Here is a 22,994-nt window from a genome sequence, read left to right on the forward strand (position 1 = left end):
AAGAGGTTGTCAAAATGCTTGCCTGAAAATGTATGGTCGTTAATGTTGTAATACATATCCCACAAAGATAATCAGGGTTTAGAAAGACATGTTTGTGGTAGTCTGTTTTCATTTCAATGCAAGCAACTGTACCTCAGGCTGTGATGATCTTAGATAGCACCAAAGTTACATGACAACCGCATCAAGTTGTAAATGCTCAAGTAAATCTTTCTACTGTTTACAAACGTATAATACATATATTTTAACTTGTCATTTCACACAGCACTGTACTCCAGTAGTAGTCAAAAGTAAACAAGTGATGCACTAAGTAACTTTACTCCAGAACAATATAACATAGCAAGACGATCCCATGTTGTGCTTTAATACAACATTCCTTTCTTTGAAAAACAATTCTTGGCATAAAAGCTGACTGTGGCATATATACAACTTTATTTTTCTTGCAGCAACACATTTTGGTTGCTCAGAACTTCTTCAAGTCTACAAAGAGACGCACATATAACATATAGTTCCACATTTGAAAAAGTATACTAGTTACAGAGGTTTAGCCTGAGTAGCTTAATCAGTAAATAGCATGCAATGTACTATCAAGAATTGCCGCTTTACAAATATAAGTGGGATCATCTTGTACATTTAGGGCTTGATTCACAGACTGCACCTTGTAATAACTTACTCTTTCAAGTAAGTTTTAGACTTTCAGCATTCACAGAGTTCCCCTTTGTAATGAGTTACAATTTTGTAGTAATTTACTCATATTTACAATGGGAAGATGTTGCAGTACCACTGGTTGACCAATTTTAGTACTGGACTTACTACAAAAATTTTAAGTTACTACAAAAGTGCAGTTTGTAAATACCGAAAAGTTGTAAACTTACTCAAAAGTGTAAGTTACCTTTGTGAATTTAGGCCCATAGTGATTATCTGTTTTCTAGAACAATAAGAATATCTGGCACTTTCTTTTAAGCTGCAATAATAAACACCAAACTGAATAATATCAAGTGATCTCACAAAGTTATCAGTTGCTTTTGTTAAAATAAAACATATCATGTCAACTTAAATTCAGGAAGAAAAGACGTAAACAGGGTATAAAATGGACAGGTACACTCTCAATAGAAACCCAAATAAGCAGTTGTCCCTACTTTTATTGGATATTTTTCCAAATCTTAAAAGTACTCTTCTTATCTGTGTAGCACTACACATATTGTATAATAGGTTCATGTGTGGATCAAGATTCATATCATGATCATAATTAATTTCTCAATTAGGCCTTGCCAGTATATGATGCAAACTTCAATAAACTTCTAAGGAGAAAAGCAACCATACAAATGTTCATCTTATCCATGTACACTAAATCCTATTCCAATAATCAAGTATATTTCACCAAATTAACTCCAAATTAACATAACTAATACCCTCTTAGGGTTTTCTCTCTCTACACACACATTATATAGTGTACCGTTTTGATGTATTTTACAATTCAGCATCAAGCTATGGTGAACTTGGATATCTACAAAGTTATATGATGAACCATATCCAGTTGTAAATGCTCAAGTAAATCATTCTACTGCATACAACATTTTACTAAATAAATACATCCCTCTATTGAAGTGCACATATTATCTTTCTTGTTTAATTCTGGTGGGATAACAACACTGATAGAATATAAGGCCTAATGTACAAAATGTCCATTCGTAATAAGTGGGCCTAAATGGCTGGGTTCAGCAGACCACTATGTATGTATTTTAGTAAAGAAAACTTTTTTTAAATGCAGCAGTTTTTCTTAAGGGAAAAGGACCCGCTTTTAAAAATTGTAAATTGATACTTGTATAGCGCACTACTCACCCGCAAGGGTCTCAAGGCGCTTGTACGAATACCGCTGTGGAACCCATCCTGGCTTTCCCTGTGAAGCGTCTACTCCTGGGCAGAATAGGCTCTGAGGCAAGAATTATCAGGTCCGTGGAACTTTTGAGCCCTAAACCCACCGAGGCGGGGAATTGAACCCTGGTCCCGTGCTAGACCTCTGCATCAGGGTCTGTCGCTCTAACCATTGAGCCACACTTCTCCACAAAAAGAAACATTTATTAAAAAAAATAATATATATGTGATAGTTGCCTGTGGTTCCCTCCCCAACAAATTTCATTTACATTTACAAAGGGGAAGGGATGTCAAGGAGACCTCTTTCCTTTTAGGAATGTGTTAAGACTCCAACTCAGGAATCAGTAACTTTTCAATGTTCTGTAAACTTATTATGATAGCAAAACATTGATGCATCACTTAACCAATCTCTATTTTGAAAGGCCAGGTTAATCATGCCCTTTACAAATAATTTCCAAATAGGAATTCGTTCTTGAGAACTAAACCTATTTTGTAATTCTGTAACATGTTACTGAATCATAAAATGGGTTTAGTACAAAGCAAATAGCCTTTTGGTTGTCTCAAATGCTGTGAGTTTTTGAATCGCAGGCTTTGCAACAGTAAAAGGCTTTTTGCAGGAATCTCAAAAAGTTTTATTCTTAACTCTAATTTCCATGTTAGTAAAAGTGTTAGTCATCATATTCCAAACAAAAGACTGGGAAGGCTGTGTCAGCTGCTTAACCTGGCTGGAATTTTCCTTTAAGGAAAAAAGGCGGTGTTTAAAATAAGTTTAATAATTTAAATGCGATCACAGATATGGTGGTCTGCTGAACCCAGTAAGCAGCCATGCCTGTCATGCCATCCAATAGTACTGAGTCACACTTTGACATCTACTTCATTCGTATTAATGAGGTGGGTCCGATTGTAACCCACTATTATTTTAAAATTTTGTGAACTCACCTATTATAACATAGATTGGTTCGAACAATTATTTTCAATTTGTAAAAAGTCAGTACACAATTTTTGGCCACTTTTTCTTAATGGAAATTTCAAACACCAGGCTTCTAGTATCATGAGAATGAGAGGAGTTTTCCCTGTTTTACTTTTCTCTCCAGCATGGTATTAGACTCTTCTTGAGAAATGTATGTCTTTCATTAATGTTGGACTTTACTGCCCCACTTTGCCAGACTTTAGACAGGTGAAAATTTTGAAGAGTCTAATTATGGTTATGCCATGCTATGCAATGTTTTGTATTTCGTGCTTTTACAGCACAACATTCATCCTGGGTAGGATATCACAGCGCTAAGATTGCTAGAGTCAGTGACCCGATGGTAGGAGGTTTAACAGGGATTTGTCAAATTTGGGGAAGAGTAAGGTTTTCAGTTTTTTCCTGAAGGTGAGGTGGCAGTCTGTGAGCCTGAGATCTGTAGGCAAGTCATTCCAAATGTTCGCAGCCAAATGGGAGAAAGAGCGGCCGCCCATTCTGGTTCTCTTTACTCGTGAGGTGGCTGCTCTTGCTGTGTATTGTGAGCGGAGATTCCGGTTAGGTACATAGAACTTGATCCTGTTTTTTAGGATATTTGGGCCAGTGTTATGCAGTGACCTGTAAGTAATGCATAACATTTTGAAGGAGGCTCTTTGCCTCATTGGAAGCCAATGTAGGGTTATCATACAAGTTTTGGCTGAGTTAACTTTTTTCTGTTGCAGACTGCCTTTGCTGCCACATTGTGGACCAGCTGCAGTTTTGTAAATAGGTAGTCTGCCATGCCGACAAATAGGGAGTTCCCATAGTCCAGTTTGCTTATCAGCAGTGACTGGACTATTATTTTTCTGCATTCTACGGGAATCCATGGGAAGACTCTTCTTAACATTTTTAGCAGTGCAAAGCTTTTGCCACAGAGGATTGTGACATGGTTTTTCATGGACAGGGTATTATCGATAAGGACTCCTAGGTTTCTGGCGGTCTATGTGATGGTATACTATATTTAGGGCTCCCGGTTTCATGGTAGTTATTTTTTTGCCATTTCCATCTGTATTTATCCATATTTATTTTTTGGGCAATTTTTCTGCATTTATCCACATTTATTTTTGACACAAGCAAAAGACAACGCTACAGTTAGTATTTTTCCACGTTTATTTAGATTGACAAAGCACACATGCGCTCAGTTGTTATTGGTCAACACTACACATTAATCTGAAAACCTTGCCGTTTGCAAAATGTCCTAAATATGCTTAAACGTGCTATCACAAGTCATTTGTCTCAGAGCCTTGCAGTTTCTGTCATCGGCAGAGTGCCACATCCTCTCCCCCACTGAACACCATACTGCCCCAGAGAGAAACTCACACTGCCTTCAGCTGCAACCCAATTGTGCCACAACAGCGCTAAAGCTGTTCCTGGCCATCACTATGAGGATTGATGTTTTGTGTGTGCAGAAGAGTACACGCATTTGCAATGCAATTGGTCTCGCATTTATGCTGGTTTAAGCTATTGGCATTGTAAATGACAATGCCTTTAATTTATGTACTTTAAAAACCAAAACATAAATAAAAGGGATTGTCATTTACAATGCCAATAGCTCAAACTCAAGTAAATGTGAGACCTATTGCATTGCAAATGCTTGTTTTTTTAAGTGAGTGCTTGAAGTAAGAGGACAGAAAAACAGAGGCAACAAAGAACAAGCATTGACAATGCAATAGGTCTCGCATTTACGTGTGTTTGAGCTATTGACATTGCAAATAACAATGCCTTTTTATTCGTTTTCGGTTTTAAAACATAAATAAAAGGCATTATCATTTACAATGCCAATAACTTAAACTTGGGTAAATGCGAGACTTATTGCATTGAAAATGCTTGTTTATTACTCCTTTGTCTGCCCATAGCATGTTCCAAGGATACTGGCAAGCTTCTTGTAACACTACTTGAATAGAAAATGTGGTACGTCTTGGCTGTTCCAAGTCTGTTGCTAAAGATTTTCCATGCCCTGTGACGCAAGAAGATGCACCTTTCCCCAGCGTGCTGTCAAGGGACAGGCTAGTACAAGACAGCATTGTGCCCTATGTCCGAAATGATTAATGCCACCCTGGAAAATGAACAAAGAGTCCATTTAAACTGCGTCCATGCTGCTGCAGGGGCTCCTAATGCAACAGCAGGGAGACCAACAAGAATTTTGTGATGTTGCAATGTGTAGAAATATAAGTTTTAAAAAAGGTGCAAAATTGGCGCTTCTATGTAAATCCTGGTTTGTTACCCCAAGCAAAATACACAATAGTTTGTGAAGCCTGAATTTTAGCAGGGGAGGGGGAGGCAGGGTGTTTAAAGATTTGCAGGTAGTGTCACGAGGCTTTGGTTTTTACGACAGAGGTGAATGCCTGGGGTGGAAAGTGGGGATGGATTGAATGGGAGGCGGTGCCATTGAGGTGGGGAGAGTGCAGGGTGGGGGCCACGCTCAGTAGGATTTGGAGGATTGTATGGGGTAGGGGCAGTGTTTGAAGTGTTGAGCAAGGAGAAGCCATGGTTTGAATGGAAGGCTGAATGATGTAGGGTGTGACTAGAAACACCTAAATGGTGTTATTAGTAGCGCTGTCTCCATAGCGCAGGATGTCCAACCTGAGTTTAAGAGGGCCGCACTGCACCAGACACCTGCTTCTATGTGTCAGAAGTGAACATGTATTCACCCACAGCGCTCCTGTTTCGAGTTCCATCCCGGCTCACAGCCCGGTCTGCTGCCTGCATTCCCAAGCCCCGCAGCATACAGCCAGCAGTAGTGCAGCAGAGTGCTCTGGATCACACTGAACAGAGATATATCAAATTACACCCAGTCTCTGCCCCGCCTACAACCACCATCAGTCCCATTACACACACACCAGTGACTACTGCTCTCACCGACATTAAATCACAAAAATAGGTAGCTGATGTACCCAAACGAGTGGGAAAGCGATCAGCTATTGAGGGACCACGAGACAGGAAGAACAATTTTTAAATCCAAGTGTCAAGTACCGGCTCTGCATCCCTAGAGGCAGCTGCTGACTCCCAGACCTGCTAATTCCATCAAGGAGCAGAGTCCCACCTGTCACCAAATGCTCCATTGCTGTAATCAATGGTGTGAATAGAGGCTCCTAATCTGACTCTGTCAGGGCCCTAAAAGGGGTGAAATAACAACAAACCCGCATTAACAAGTAAATGGTCTTTTAAAGACCTGTGAAGTACTCGGGTGCGGCTGGCAGCTCTGTGTGTGCCCGGGAAGCCCGGGCTGAGACTTTCTAACCCTATAAGGAGGGGTAGACACCAGACAGCTGCACAGCAAAATGTAGTAGTATTTTCCCTTTTTTATATATAAATACAGATAAAGGAAAACTTGTTTTCCGTCTGTATTTATTTGTAAAAATCCATTAAAATGGAAAACCGGGAGCCCTAATTATATTATGTTACTGACATTTGTAGAGTGCACAATCAGCAACAGTTTCTTGGCACTGGGGTAACAGGGCCTGACATCGCTGCTGCGGCTGCTTCAGTCATATGCCTGTCTAAAAAGCCATAATTTAAGTAGTTGGCTAAATTTCATGTAGCTTGGAGCTGTTCTGATTTTGAGAGAGAGAGAGAGTTCCAGTTGCGATGGGCAGATACTGAAAATCTGGAATCACCCGCTCTCTTTTGTTAAATGTGTGTATTGTTAGGTAGTTCATATGAATGGATCTTAGAGTTAGTTTGGGTATGTACTTTTGGATTCAGGCTGTGATGAAGGCTGGGCTTTTCCATTGAGGGAATTGAGAATTATGAAGCTAGTTTTAAAGATAGTTCTTTGTTCCACCGGAAGCCAGTGGAGTTATTTCATCAAAGTTGGCCTAACGGCTAGGGCGCTCGACCTCCGACCAGGGGATACCAGTTCGAGTTCCGGTAATGTCCACTCTCTAAACCTCCTGTGATTCTGGGCAAATCACTTAATCTCCCCGTGCCTAAAAAAACAAATGTGTGTCCTTGTGTAACGTAACTGGTGCTATGAAAGTGCTCTGACACTCGGTTCAGTTCGGGTCTAGTTCGTGCTACATAAAACTCTGCAAAAAAAAAGGGGGGAGATGGCAGTTTCTTCATTGTTGGAAGATTAACAGGACTTCTTGGTTCTATACTATTTGGAGCCTGTGATTGAGACATTTTTGGAGGCCCAAATATAGGGAGTTGGCATATTCTATCCTGGAGATGACTAGGGCATTTATGACTTGAATAAGGGCCTCAGTGGTGAGGCATTTTGCTATTTTCCTCATTCTACAAAGTAATAGAAAGCAGGAGAAGGTTAGTGCTCCTCATTGATCAGAACCCCAAGATGTTTTACTGATTTGTTGGGCGAGAGAAGGATACCCGTCACAGAGTGCCAGATGATGAATTACAAAATATATGCTTAATTCTTTTGATGACAATGTCAGTTTTTCCTGAGTTTAATTTTAGATGATTGATATTCCTTAAATTGTGGATGAAAAGCATTGTGTCTTGGAAGTTCTCCTTTCATTCGGGAGAATTGTCAATATTGAAAAGTAGCTGTATGTCATCAGCACAATTATAGACATTGATGTGCATTTCTTTGAGGGTGTGAACTAGAGGGCATATATACATGTAGAAGAAATGTGGAGAGAGGGAGGATCTCTGGGGTACTCCACAGTCTAGGTGAACTTTAGATGACTTGAAAGGAGTTGGCTGACAGATTGTGAATGATCCTTTAAGATGGAAATGATCCAGTCAAGTGCTGTACCCTGCAGCAGCGTGGCATAGACACGGTCAACTAGGAAGTTGTTGTCGACCGTGTGTAAGGCCGCCAATAGTTCAAGGGGTAATAGTGCCTGTGAATGGCCTTTATCACATATTTCACACATTTCAACAATCCCAGAGAGGATGACAGTTTCTGTGGAGTGAGCAGGGTGGAGGCCCGCCTAATAGGGATCAAGAAACGTGGACACCTTCAAGAAGGATCAGAGTTTTCGAGCAACATGTGCTCTACTACTTTCATTAGATAGAGTAATAAGGAACTGATGTGATAATTTCACAGTTCAAGTGGGTCTTTGCTTGCTTTCTTTTGAAGTGGGACCACTATAACCTCCTTGAATGAATTAGGTACTTTGCCTTCGCTACAAGAAAGGTTGAGGAGAGAAATAGCTGGGTCAGGAAAAAGAGAAAATACTGTCTTTAGAACTCTTGGTGGATAGGTGTTAGTTGACTTGTTCAGAAGGTCCACTAGGCAATCAATCAATAAATCAATAAATATGGATTTGTAAAGTGTGGCTAATCACCTGACAGGGTACCAAGGCTCTTGCAGGTCCAGGAGTCTCATTGGAACAGCCAGATCTTGATAGGAACATAAGGAGAAAGCAGTGAAAACAAGGGAACAGGAAGAGAAGACACTCAAACCACAGGGGAAAAAGCAAGAAGGCAGTGAAAGTGAGGTGAAAACAAGGAGAAGGTACTCGTAAAATCAGAGAAAAAGCAAAGAGAAAGCAGTGAAAACAAGGGAAAAGCAAGGAGAAGGCACCTGAAAAATCAGGAGTAGAAGCAAGGAGACAGCAGTGAAAACGAGGGAAAAGCAGGGAGAACGCACTAAAAAAACTGGAAAAAGCAAGGATAAAGCAGTGAAAACGAGGAAAAAGGGAGCAGAAGGCACTCAATATGGGGGAGAAAAGATAGGAGAAGACAGTAGAAACATAGATGCAGCATCACTGGGATAGGTGGGATTGGGGCCTGCTCAATGGGGTTGCTCTGTGGCCTCATTAAGTAGGTCCTTGGAGGAGAGAGAGGCACTGGGAGGCAAGGGCAGGGCAAGGCTGGAAGCTGGAAAAAAACAGACGGCAGGTGGGAGGGGCAATGAGGGAAAACATGGAAAGCAGTGAAAACTAAGGGAAAAACAAGGAGAAAGCAGTGAAAATGAGGGAAAACAAGGAGGAGGCTCTCAGAGATGGGGAAAATGCAGGGTGAAAACGGGTGGGAAAGCAAGGAGAAGGCAGAAAAAATGAAGGAAAAGAAAGGAGAAAGATATAAAAAAAACAGGGAAAAAAGCAAGGAGAAAGCAGTAAAAATAAAGGTAAGACCAAGGAGAAGGCACTAAAAAAATCGGGAAAAGCACGGAGAAGGCAATGAAAATGAGGGGAAGCAAGGAGAAGGCACTCAAATAACAGGGAAATAGCAAGGAAAAAGCAGTGAATGTTCGTTATTATCATTTTGTATTTTGTATTCAGCTTATAGCTGAAACTGGGTGGGTGACGCTGGGCTCCCCATCTTACAGCAGGAGGAGTGATGGCAGAACCTAAAGTGCACATGATGGTTTGGCCGGCTGTCTTGGGCCGGCCAAACCGTCATGCATACTCTGCATGTTCTACTCCCAGGCTGCATTACATTCGGGGTAGAGCACACGCACAACTTGCTGGACCCTGTCTGAGTACCAAACAAAGGCACTCAGACCAATTCAAAAGCTGCCTTAAAGCAGGATTGTGATTGGTCAGAGGATTCTGGGAAGCTGTGTGCTTCTTGATTATTGCAGATAGGAGGACAGAGAAAGAAGAGGTGGCGGCCGGTGGTCGGTTGTATGAAGGTAAGTGCTATTTTTTTTTTAATTTCCCAACAGTCGAAATCTCCCCGACTGCATTGGAGCCCTTCCGACTGACTTGGTTGGTTTACAGTCGGAACCGCACCGTAACATCCTATGGATGGTGTTTTTGCCATTGGGATTACGATGTCGGTTTCCAACAGCCTTTCTGAGCCGTGCTTTCCAACACAGTGATTTTATAAACAAGACAGGAGTATAACCCATAGACCAAGTCAGGACTGGGTAGGTAAGATGCAACTAGAACACAATGTCCTGAAAGGTGAAAAGTCAGTAGACAATTATAGATAGCATGCACATAGCATTACTTGGGTGGACAAGAAGGAGATTACTCATTTTTTAAGTCAAAAGGTAATTATTCATCTTTATGTGGTAACATTCGTTTCAAGGTCCGATATATACAGTTAAGAACAGCACTGCATAGAATGTAATGACAACCACATGGAACTTGGTGCAACAAACGTGAATAAATAGTGCAGGTGGCGACGCAAGTGAAAGGAAAACAGCGTAGTGCATAAGGTGCAGAATATTTACAGTGAGTGGCTTAACGGCGCATGTGACATTGTGATAACACAGTGGGCACAATTGATTTGATTTGAATCTAGAGCCACTAAGGAGAAATGCGCCTATTGGTCAGGCTGTTAGGTCAACGGCGTTTCGATCCGGAGCATTTTGGATCATCATCAGGGCTGGTTGTCTGAATTAGAAAGTGCTGTAAGGATCCTGGAAATGTGGAATCCTTGTAACCAACAATTGGGGGATGACTTAAGGCAGCCTGGCGAATCACAGTGTAAAAGCGCGTCTCTCCGGACACCGGGGAAACTGCCTTTCCCCGGTGTCCGGAGAGACGCGCTGATCAAATCAGCGCACACACAGCACTTAAGCCTGACCAATAGGCGCACTTCTCCTTAGTGGCTCTAGATTCAAATCAAATCAATTGGGCCCACTGTGATATCACAATGTCACATGCGCCGTTAAGCCACTCACTGTAAATATTCTGCACCTTATGCACAGTGCGCCAACTAAGCTGTTTTCCTTTCACTTGCGTCGCCACCTGCACTATTTATTCACCTTTGTTGCACCAAGTTCCATGTGGTTGTCATTACATTCTATGCAGTGCTGTTCTTAACTGTATATATCCGACCTTGAAACAAATGTTACCACATAAAGATGAATAATTACCTGTTGACTTAAAAAATGAGTAATCTCCTTCTTGTCTACCCAAGTAATGCTATGAGCATGCTATCTATAATTGTCTACTGACTTTTCACCTTTCAGGACATTGTGTTCTGGTTGCATTCCAACACAGTGAGGCTGTCGGAAAGTGACTTGGGCCTGACTGGCAGGGCCCTTAGCCCCTACTGCCTGCCACAAGGTGGTGGGTCTTACACACACACACCCCATTTTCCATAGGTGCCTGTGTTAGGGCTGGTTCTCGGGCATAACACAAGCTCCCATAGGTAACAAGTTGGAATCCGACCGAACAATATTCGGTTGCATCGTAATCCGGCGGTCGAAACTACTAAACGCAGATCGGTCAGTCCAAGACGGTGTCAGGCAGAGGGTTTCCGCACTACATCATATTGAGCCCCTTAGTGAAATCTAAGTTAGGGTAAGTTTCTCTTCCCATGTCTTCCCCAAAATGCATTTTCTCTAGGTATTAAAGAGAGTAAATTACCAAGTTATTCTCTGGTGGTAAACTAACTGCAGCTTGTTTGTGAACATTTGTTAACATGCAACGATTTTTGCTGGTGGAACATTCAATGAATGTGTAAAACATGTCCTCTATTAAGATAATTGATCAAATGCCATTTACACAATGTAAGAAATTTGAACTAAGCAAATTCAATTTGCAAGGATGAAATCCATCCAATATCGATTCTGTGAATAATTAATGTGATTTTGTCCTAACAAAGTATGTTTATATCTGTGCTTAAACTTTACTGAGTTGTCCAATACACTACTGAGCATTTGGCTCACAGGGATGTGGTGAAGCACTTCATAGAGGCACATAGGTGATTCTTTTCTTCATATCAGTTAGTTAGAAGAGCCTTGAGATTTGTATTCATATATTTCCCGAACTGCAGGAATGAAAAGCATAACCTGTCAGGAATATAAACAAATTGCATATGATATATTTTTAATCACAATTAAAAGTTTTATTATCATGTAAGAACGATGTTCCCTGTGAAAATATTTTGTAAAGCTGTACAACAACCAGAAGGTGTTTTACTCTCTTTGAGTTTTGAACTCCAAATTTTTATATATGTCTTGCAGGATTCTTAAGCACAGGTGACCAAGCTGCAAAAGGGAATTATGGGCTACTTGATCAAATCCAAGCTTTGCGATGGATTGAGGAAAATATTGGTGCATTCGGCGGAGATCCTAAGCGAGTTACCATCTTTGGTTCTGGAGCAGGCGCATCTTGCGTGAGTCTGCTCACTTTGTCCCACTACTCAGAGGGTAAGTAGAAAACCTTAATCCTAACAAGTCATGTGATCAAATGTATGAACTCACTCTGTAATGACACATGTCACAGCATGTTCTACTCCTATTGTAGTGAACGCAGTTAAACTATGTTACACTCCATGAACATCAAAGTAGACCATCATTTATGGAAGATTGCAGAAGATTAATTCATTTTTTATTTATTTTTTCTCTTTTTTTTTTCTTCTTTTTTTGGTATTCCTCATATATCACAGATGGAACTCTTGATGGGAAACTGGCTCCTCCATGCACCAATGGTCATTCTGTACCGGCCCTTGTTGATTTCGGCCAGATGCAAGTTGGTTTGCCCGTACCCTCAAGTAGCCACTACCTTCCCCTCCATACTCCTTTTTTCGCCGATCTTTGGGCGCCCCATGCTACTTAGGAGATCGGGGAACCAGCAGGGCTCCAGACAAATCATTGGAATACCAATCATCGAGATTGCCATGCCGCCAAGGCCGCCCAAACATTCGTCTCACTTCTGGGATCACATGCCACATCTGATTTGCTAGTTAATATAATCTGCCTCAGGCAGTTAGCAAAGGTGGGGGGAGTTGGATCTTTCCACGCCCTGCAGATCTCATGCCTTGCTAACAGGATAATGTAGAATACAAATTTCGTGGGAAGATCATTCACCTGATAGTTCGTGACAAGCCCAGACATTACTGTAAACCTTGGGACTGATATAGACATTAAGAGGACTTCTTCTAGGAATTCCCTTATCTTGCTCCAATATTCCACCAATTCAGGGCAATCTACGAACATATGTACATCATCTGCCTTCAGAAGGCAGTTGTAGTCTATATTTGAAAATTTGGCCAGTTTTTTAGGAGTTATATAAACCCTGTACATAGTGTATATATGATTTCTTTCCAGCGCTGCCGGCTTGATTACAGCGTTTAACACCCTGAAAGAGTCGTGCCAGAAATCCATGAAGGACCCGCTGGCAGAAAATTAATTCAGACTGTGTAATACAAACTGTACTAGTTTCATGTCAACATGCTGGCTTGTGAACTCTTTAGGAGTAAAGGGAAAGATATTATTATTAATTAAATAAGAAGGGACACAAAGAATATTTGAAGTCATTAGCTACTGCAAACCAATAATAAACAACCATCTATGTTTGGGTATAGAATATATCACTACAATCTTTTCATTCATACATAAAATAATAATATAGTAATATGAAAAGAATACATATTTATGTTTTCTCCCTTTTTTCCGTGAGGGAAAGTTCTTTACAACAACATAATAGAAAAGAGCCTCATTACTTCCTTTTTTCACATCCTTATTGTCCCTTTCCTCATCATAATTCAGAACAGCAAGTGTAAAAGCATTGACGGGGCCTTTATTTTTACAAAATGTTGGATGATGCACAGTATTAGTTTATAGCTATGTAGACAACAACCACAATCAGAACGATTCCAAATGTATTCAATTATTTAAATTTCCCACGGTTACACAACTTCTCCTAGCCATGTCCAGATGATCCTGGATTTAAACTGGACCACCATGTACCTTGTGTAGTTTTAGACACTACCCCTAAAGTTATCTATCCGTTCATATATACTAAGAAAATTTTTGGGAAGATGGGTACACCATTCATCCCCCACAATGGTGCAGCACCAGCCTTTGGCAGCAAATCTAATACACCCTATTTTGAATTAGCAACTTGGCATGGACGTCTAATTGTTCTGTTACTAACCTCAGAGCTAACCTCAAAGTTATTGCTGTAAAATTAGCAATTTCTTCTAAAAGCTGTGTGTTTCTTCCTAACTTGATTTCTTCTGAAGCAGCGTTCTTCTTCTACTTAGAAATAATATATATTAAAGCAGAGAAAGACCTAGTGGTGGTGAAATCGTCCGCTTAGCCCCTTTTCTTGTTCTAATCGATCACCATCAAGATCTCTCATAGCAGGAACAATGTTGTCCGAATAACAAGTCCCAACTCAGTCTATGGGCAGCCAAGCTTTGGCTTGTGACCCGCAAGTGAAATATGTATGCCTCCTTGCCGGCGATGCTTGTGAAACAGCACTTCATGGAAAGATAGTATACAAAAAGAGGTCAAATCGAAAGGAATGTTCTTCACATGTAATATGTCCAACAAAAACACTAGAGACATTAGCCTTTTGGTCTCACTAACAATTAATTTCTTATTCATTGCAAGATGAGTCAATCACACAGAAGCTGGTGGAAGGAATGCTTGCAATAAGTTTAACCACTGGCAATTGCTCAGTACTGCATTCCAACCCATAGTACTTTTGCCCACCATGCCACCTCAGTTTGAACCCAGCCATCTGCAAATCACTCTTGACCCTCTACCAATAGGAATAGTCCGGCCCATTCTGCCAGGTCATGTCCTTCTTGAACCAGAACACAAGCAACCCAAGACCAGTTTCACCCTCATTAGGGCTCATCAGTTGCACGGAGCTTGGTCTAGTGGCGCAGTAAGCATGCAACCCCTATCTGGGCAGACTCTTGCCATTTAGGGCAGTACATCAAGGACACAAAAGGTGATGTGAGAAATGCTTAGAAGAAGTCTAACCACTGCCATTAACTTGAGGTAGCTTTAAAACTGATTGTTCTTCTACCCATTATGCCGCATAAGTTTGGACCCAGCAATATGCAAATCAGTCTTGACCCAGTGTCACAAATATTTGCAAATGCATTTCCAGTATTGTTTGTTCACAGCCTAGGAAGGAGTCCTTTTTAGTTGGGGCTAAAATATGTTTGAAATGATCCGCCCCATCTCCATTTCTTGCAGATCACTTACACCACAGTAACAGGAAAAAGGGTCTGCAAGCATTGAGTCCTCAGTTAGAAAAACGCCTGGAGGTCGGGTGGTTAGATCGGAGGTCTCTTTCTCTCACACATCCATCCTTCAAGGGTCTGGCTTCATGTCCTGGCACTCCTGCTGATTATCCCTATTATCATACTGTTTCTAGAGCCAGCTCTCTCTATAATTGTGTTGAAATTCATTTTCATTTCTGTTCTCTGGTCTCCTTCCAATCCTACTTTCATGGAGGAGCTTCTGTCATGAAATGGCTGGTGGTAGCGGACCTCTTAATATAATGAGCAGGACTGTGGAAGTCCTGCTCAGCTCGTAATCAGACACATACATTTAGCCAATTTACCAGGTCCACCTCTGGGTCATTCTCCAACCCAGTTCCCTGGAAAGACTTTGATGCTTGAGGCCGTCATGTGGAGCTCACTCCAACACTCCGCTGCCCTCTTTCTTCCAAAGTGATTTCTGCTGCCACATAACCATCTGGTAAAGGTAAACGACAGCACATTGGGAAGGCCAAAGTCTGAACTGGGTTTAATACAAAATAACAGTGCAGCAAAATAATTAAAATACAATTGTCATTTCAACTGACCAGAGCCCTCACAAGAAAAGGGTCAGTTAGACCATCGTGGTAAAGTGCATTGAATATAGGACAGTTTATACATGTTTTTCTGGAGATGAGTCCATGGAATCTAATCAAGCATCAGAAAATTGTTACTTTCAGCGAAATCCTAATGAGTAGGCAGCTGGACTTCTCCCTGAGGAAGTTCAAGACATCCATGAGGAGGAGCTGTCATACATGAAAACAATACTGAACTCATTATTCTCCCAAAAGCTCGCCTCCGTTTGCTAGAACGTAAAGTGAGATTATAGTTGGCAAAATGTGAAAACGTACAACCTCTAATAACATTGCATGTGGATGCATTATGAGTAATAGGGTGCATTGTCCCTGCTTGTGATGGCGAACCTAGTTAAGGGTATACTGTGTTGCAAATGGGGATGGTGCTCCATTACTGTAATACAGCCCCAGAACTCATATGACCACATGACATAAAATTCATTTGACATATACAGTAAGGACAAAGGGGAGAGTTATGAAGACTCTTTTTCATTTAATTCATGAAAATAACATTTTTATAATAATTTTTATGACAGGATTGGACTGTGGGTAAAGGTTCATAGGTGTAACATTATTGGACTACCCACAGATCTCACCTGCTCAGTCAGAACTGGAGCAAACAACCTATGGCTGTTATGTGGTGCTGGACTGCCTAACATGTTTTACAGTGGTATGTGCCTTAATACGAATTAGGGAGTATTTATGTGCAACTTATTTAATAACCAAAATTGACTGTAGTTTCTCATGGTGCATTCTTTAAACTTCATAATTTAGTTCCTAAAAGATGGTTGCGAGATCTGCAGGTTTAAATGAGCTTCCTATGCCTCCAAATGGATGCCTCTTTTATTATGTATACTCACAAGCTTATGAAAAAGCTTGGAACATTAACATTCCTAAGCACCTTTGAGAAGACCAGTGCCATATTACATTGAATCCCTAAAGTTACAAGGAAAAACATCTTTCCATTCCCTGAGGACCTTCACCAGTGTGAAGTGATGTTATGTTTTATAAATAACACTCTAACCGCATTTCTTTTGGACTCTGGTCTTTGCTTACATATTTCATTTATTGACAGACTTCATTCATAAATGTACTATCCACTTATATCATGTTTTGTTTTGGCACCATTCACCAATAATCTGTGTTACTATATTCTCAGCACTTTGTTGTTTTATTACCGTCAGGCCATCCTGAGGATTTTACTCTTGCCATCCTCCTACTTTTAACTGTGCCCATCATAGCCTTCAAAGTTTGAAGGCTAAACTGCCTCTCTTTTGTCCCCTGTTGGGCCACTGTTTCCAACACCAAATATTACACAGAGCAAACACATCTTTTTTAGTCTTGAAGAAAGAGTAATATATTCGGACCCCAAACAGCCTGATATATCTTCTCTAGCTTTTGAAGCTCCACTCAATCGCTGCAATAGATTATGTGCCTCTTCCAATTATCAACAGAAGTATCTGTAAGCATCATGGCTAATTATCAGTCTAGCTGATTCTGAAGGCATTTTATCTACACTCAGACTCAAAAAGGTACTTCAAACCTTTCTTGTTACCCCTCTATTGCTTTGTAGTTAATTTGTGAGGTACACAATGTTGAAACATTCTCACATTACTGGGTTATCAAGTCACATTAGGGCCATCATCACTTAAGATTATTGAAATTGCCAAAACAATACTTGAATGTCTAAAACATAGTGGCACTGGGATGTGTGTGAAAAGGTGTTCTACATGGCTCTAGCTCACGTAGAAAAAAGTCCATTCTTGTAGTGCTGAGAGTACTTTACAAAGCGTGCCCTTGATAAACAAGTGCTAGCAAAATTTTCAGGCCACCGTAACATTTTGAGATTTAGTCTCCAAGTCCTCTGTTTTAAATGGATTATGGCTTGATATTCTTAATTGCGAAATCTTAATATCGTCATCTCGGCTACCCATGTGTATTTAGTTTTTTGCATCTTTAGAAAATTTGTAGCATTATCAAGTTGGATTTTCGATGGCTTTGTGGATCATTGCCTGGCTATTTCATAGATACTGGAGTATCTGATGATCCTTAGCAGAAGGTTCATCTAGTGCTCTTGCCAGTAATGCAGAATTGTGTATATTATCGGGTACCGTTGTGGCCATTGAGTGTGATATGTTCTCAATCTCAGTAGAATTTTGTAACCCTATAGTGACACTTTATATATATGTTTTGATATTTTAGAATCACTAAATTCATGGATGATCTATCTTCTGAAGATTATTAATATTGATGGAATCCTGGTGAAATGATCCTGTTAATATTTTGAAGCATTTCTGGACTTCTATGCAGCAATTTGTGGAACTGTAGCATCTTTTTTTAACTCCATCTCTTTCTTTCTTGACAATATTTTGATAATGCACTGAGATGCAAAGTGCAATTGACAGTCTTCAAATTCTGTGTAGTAATTCAACTGCAGCTGAGTTTTAAATCAAGAGGCAATAATAGGATACAGAGCAAAGTCTAAAAGCAATTCCCTACTAAGCTTGCGTGAAGCCTATCATTTGTTATATTCGAGGTCAAACGAATATTACAACAACTTCACCTTAGCAACCAGCCAATGTTGCATTAGCTCTAATGAGAGAGAATTCCCACCCTACAATAAAATCTATTGGCCTACATCATTTTTTGATGAAAAGCGGATGCTACATTTTTAGCTAATACACTCTACAGATTTAGCACTGACAATTTTCAATGTAGAGTGAACCTAGATAATTTCCTATGATTTTACTTGATTCCAGTGCGCCTTTTCTAGGCGTCAGTTGTTATTACCTACGGTATTACCTCTAGAAAGTGATGGGAATACAGAGCAAAATATCAATTGTGTCTCTGCCCTTTATCTCAAGCCAACTGAGACAGATTTCACTAACATAATCAAATTGGAGGCCTTCCAAATTGAAAGGAATTATCTCTTATCTCATTTACTTTGTTTTTTATATGCCAACCCCTTGAGCCCACAATTTAAGCCATCCTGCCTAATTATTCAGACAATTCTTTGCATTATTCATCCAAGAAAAAATTTCCATTTAGTCTGACAATATTGAAATCTCTACAGTTTATCCAACGTCAGCCTTAGATGTCATATACAAAAAAGATAATTCTTTTAGGGCCAAAGCAGGCAACAAATACAGTCACAAGTCGTCTTTCAGTTTATCGACCATGTTTAGTGAGGCAGGTAGCAGATTATATTGGTTTTAGTGTTGGATCTGGCCCTTTTTGCAGGGTCTCCCTCTGAGTTTTGCCTTTCGTTGCTGAACCCGTTTTAGTTAGCATTAGGACTCTGTGCACTTTCTGCCTGCTAACAAAGTGTAATGGGCTTGTGCTGTCTTCCTAAAACATAACACAATTGTCTACACTTAATTGGCACATTTCGTTTACTTATACAGCCCCAGTAAATACTAATTCATGTACGCATGGCCTGTAAATTAAATGTAGCTAGTGGACTAGCAGCACTCATTGTGTCACCCACTAAAGTAGCCTTTCCAAACATGCTCGAGGCCTGCCACTGCAGCCTTTAGCGGAGTTGAAACTACCATCTTGACTTGGCTAAATAAACCTTTACCAAGGCCTAAAACATCCTTTTCAATACCTATAGGTTACCAGTAAGGTAGGCCCTTGAGACTCATAAAGCAGTTTGCTTTGTATTTAAAAACTACGCTATGTGTACTTAAGTTTGACATGTTCTGGGAGTGAATAACTTCAAAAGTAATTTTTCACTGTTGTAAAGCCTATCCCTACCATTGACTAACACTGGTTTACCTTATTACATTTATGAAATTATAACTTTGAATTGGGAGCAGATAGAGACTATGGGGCCGATTCACAGAACTAATTTACGACAAAATCCTAAACTTACTACTTTTGGTATTCACAGATGGCCTTTAGTAGTCTTAAGTTACGATTTTGTCTTAAATTAGGATTTTGTCCAAGTTAGGATTTTGTCTTAAGTTAAGATTTTGTCTGAAGTTAGGATTTTTTTTTAAGTTAAACTTAAAACAAACTTACCTGCCGCAAGCCCCGTCTCTCCCTCCATCCCGTGTCAGCTGCCCAAAAAGAGAAAGCAAAAAGTGTGAAGGAGGACCGTGACACCAAAAAACCTAATATAAAAAAGAAGAACGAAGTTTTAACAATACCAACAACCAGTTGTTGTGGATGAAAACTGGACCATCTCCGGCATGGGTTGCCCCATGACCGGCGATGTTGAAGGGTGACTCAACCAGAGGCCACGCCCATCCCGGCTACTGAAGATAACAGCAAGGGTCGCCATCTCTCAATGATCCAATATTGCGCCGAACTAGTATATCCCGGGTAGAACTTCGGCTAAAGTCTTTCTGCCAGTGCAATGTCGCCACCCTGGGCTCCCAACGGGGCGAGTACGACCCCCCTGCTAGAAAAAAACAGTAGAAGATGTCCAAATGGTCTCCGGGTCCGGAGTTCTGGGCCCTCTCCTCAGAGTCCCGAGCGGACATTACCCTAGTAAGTCCCTCTTGGAGTGCGGGTAATTGCCACCTGTGTTCAACAACAATCTGTAAAAAGACTCCCTGTGTGACTGCGATCACTTGGGCCCCGCTTTCAGACTCGTGCTCCACTGGCGATTTCTCCGGGTTTCTCGCTCTGCCCCCTCTGCGCATCCTGCGTTGATGCAGAGTCTCCAGGGTTGATACCAAGAATCCGTATCCCCTCCTCGATTCCTATGATGGGGCGCATCTTATTCTTAAATTCGAAGCTCAGACCGAATGTATAAGTCCATCTGTCCTTGATGTGTTCGTCTCAGAGTTTTGTGGTAATGAGACAGAGCAGTTACCTCCTAGCCAGCGTCGCAGGAGCCAGATCCTGGTAAACATTATAACAAAAACCATGGAAGGAGATGTCGCTCTTTGTCCGGGCCGCTTGAAGTACTGCTTCCTTTACTTTGAAGGAGTGGAATTTTGCAAGAATGTCGCATGGTTGTCTTCGGCCCCGGAAGACTGCCCCCCGACTCAATGCACTCTCTCCAACTTAATCTTGAGTTGCCGTGGACTGAGAATCTCCGCAAAGAGACCCTCGAGGAAGGCCTCCAGGTTCTGCCCCTCCACCCCTTCCTCTAAATCTCGGATCCTGATGTTGTCCCTTCGGCCCCTGTTTTCTAAATCTTCAGATTTCAGCAGTGCGAGATGTAGTTGTCCCTGTAGATCCTGCACCTGATCTTGGGTGGCAGTAGATCGTTTATCAAGCTCTTGGGCGTGGGTTTCCAAATCCAACCCTCTTTACCGACCAAATCCACTTCCTGTTAGAGCGTCGCCGCCCCGCGTAGTTAGATCCGATTTGAGCTGCTCGATGGAAGCCTTGATGTCCTGGTTAAGCTCAGCGAGCAGCTCTGTCTTGAACTCACAGAGGGACGCCATTAGATCTTCTTGAGTAAGCGCCATGGCATTCGCGGGGTCCTCCTGCACCGGTAATTGATGTTTTTCAGCCGTGGGAAATAATTGGAGACTTTAGCAGGCGTCTTCTTGGGTGCATAGGTTATTCGCAGTGGCCCTCCTATGTCTATGAGAGTGGTGCTGGTTGCAAAGAGGCGGTCTCCCCCTGCTCACTTTACATCAGGGCAATGGGCCTATTGTGAGGCCACTTTTTATACCCTGGGTCAACCAATACACCAGAGCAGTAGATCCCAGAGACGTAGCTTGTGGCCCTCTGTCACCCCAGAAGGAGTCCTGCGAGATGGCACAGCTGTGTGCACGGTGCAGGGTGTAGGCGCCCACTTTTGCTGGATATATCTCTTAATATGTCAATTGGGCAGACATAGGTGGCAGGGGGCAACTCCAGAGCCCCCTTGCACAGCTAGGACAGTGCTGTAATTCCGGCCTCGATGTTGAAGTCAGGCGCTCCAGGCAAGGCTTCAGTATGCCTGTTGGGCCCCAGGAGTGAACTGTACCCCAAGAATCCGGGGGTCCCCAGTAACTGGCAGCTCCCTCTAGGCCCCCATGTCTTTGTCTCTCCGTGTACCCATCACGTGAGCGGTGCAACTCCCAACTGTCGGCCGCCACCGCAGACTCCCCAACCAACAGCTTCTTAATTGAGTGCAGAGCTGAGTGGCATGCCATACCACAATCATCAGCACTGCGGCACAAGGAAGGTCTCTCTCTATCACAGGCCACATTGAGACCGCCGCCGCATGCGAGAGAGCCTACCTTGTGGCTGCGGTGGCGGCTGTCATTTTGTGTCAGTCCTCCTTCACGGCCCACACTCAGGCAAATCCAGGCAAAGACAGTTGCAATGGGGCCGCGATCGCCATGCAGCTCACACAGGGTCAGAAAAGGGAGTGGACACCCCTCTCTTCAGCCATCCAGTTTGAGGGGTGCACCGGATTGCAGTTCACAGCTCTCTAGAGGTCTGTGGTGGTCGCCATCTCACACGTCCCCTCGAAAACTCCTTCAGCCCACGACTCTAAACATCGCCTCTGGACTACGACTCTGCACAACGGGGCACCGGACCTCACCCCACTACAGCTGCTCCATCCCTACTCACTCCTCATCAGGTAAGGAGCACAGCGAGCAGGCTTGACAGGTGGTGATCGCGCTGCTATGCACAGGATATTGGCGCAGGTCGGGAGCCGTGGTAAAACACTTGGACCTGGCCATCTAGTCCGGCCGCACCCCCTAGATTTAAAATTGCATGTGCAATTGCCTGTTTATGAAATATATATATAAAATTGAGGGTGCACTAAAGCAGTGTAAGTTAGAGAGATAAGAGATGGTGAACATGCACCTGAGAGGAGAAGAATACATTTGGAGGGAAACAACGGTTCATTTTATGTGGTGGAAATATTTTGGTTAGGAAAAGGAAGCACCATTACCACTGTTGTTTAGATAGTGTAAACATATCAGGGGAGTTGGTATTTAATGCCTTTGTAGTCAGGTTATAGTCACACTCAACAGTGGCATGTGCAACACATATGGTCCCATGTGTCTGCAGCTTACACGTGTTGGCGATGAGGAGATAATATTTACTGTATTAACCACCTCATTATGGGTGTGCTGGGTGAACCCTATAATAAATGCCTTGCAAAATGTTGCACGGACCTTGTGGAAACATGTTGAGGGATTCTCCCATGAAAGTTCTAGCACTTGACTCTCATGTATATATGCACATTAAGGTACATTTTGAAAACAGCATTCCAGAATATAAATATCAATACATGAAAACAACATTTAATCCTTCAGGGTGCTCCCTGGAATGTGGCTGTGTCCTGCACTATAGTTCAGGCCGTCCTGGTATTTAGGGGCCAGGATGAGGCCCATTGATGAAGAATCCCACTAATAGAGTAGGTGAGGTTCTAACATAGAAAAATGTTTGGTTGTCTGAAGCAGGTGTACTAGTTTGTGTATTCATTTTAGAGCATAGTACTGGGTGGTGGATACCCCAATGTGTTCAGGTGTGAGTCTAGTCTCAACTAGGGCCTCGTGGAATTACTAAAAAAGAAAGGTCTTCTGGTTCTTTCAGAATTCAAGAAGTGAGGAACAGGTTCTAATGTGTAATGGTAGGTCGCTCCACCTTTTATTAGTTAAGTAGGAGAGGTCTGGGCCCTCTGATCTGGATTTGCATATATGTGAGATTTGTGCAAGTAGGAATACGGACAAGGGGTAGAGTCTGGAATGTTTGTGAAAGTTGATATG

At 41.8% G+C, this 22,994-nt stretch overlaps 1 protein-coding gene across 1 annotated transcript in view; it reads left to right on the forward strand.

Moving 5' to 3' along the window:
• Positions 1 to 22,994, forward strand: part of LOC147671277 (neuroligin-4, X-linked) — a 504,082-nt gene that overhangs the window by 416,799 nt on the left and 64,289 nt on the right. Inside the window, exon 3 of the mRNA XM_086948104.1 lies at positions 11,709 to 11,894. Within this exon, the coding sequence (XP_086804230.1) occupies positions 11,709 to 11,894 (186 nt within the window). The remainder of the gene's footprint in view (positions 1 to 11,708; positions 11,895 to 22,994) is intronic.

The sequence above is a fragment of the Lissotriton vulgaris genome, unplaced genomic scaffold, assembly GCF_964263255.1.
Source record: "Lissotriton vulgaris unplaced genomic scaffold, aLisVul1.2 SCAFFOLD_755, whole genome shotgun sequence".
Classification (NCBI taxonomy): domain Eukaryota; kingdom Metazoa; phylum Chordata; class Amphibia; order Caudata; family Salamandridae; genus Lissotriton; species Lissotriton vulgaris.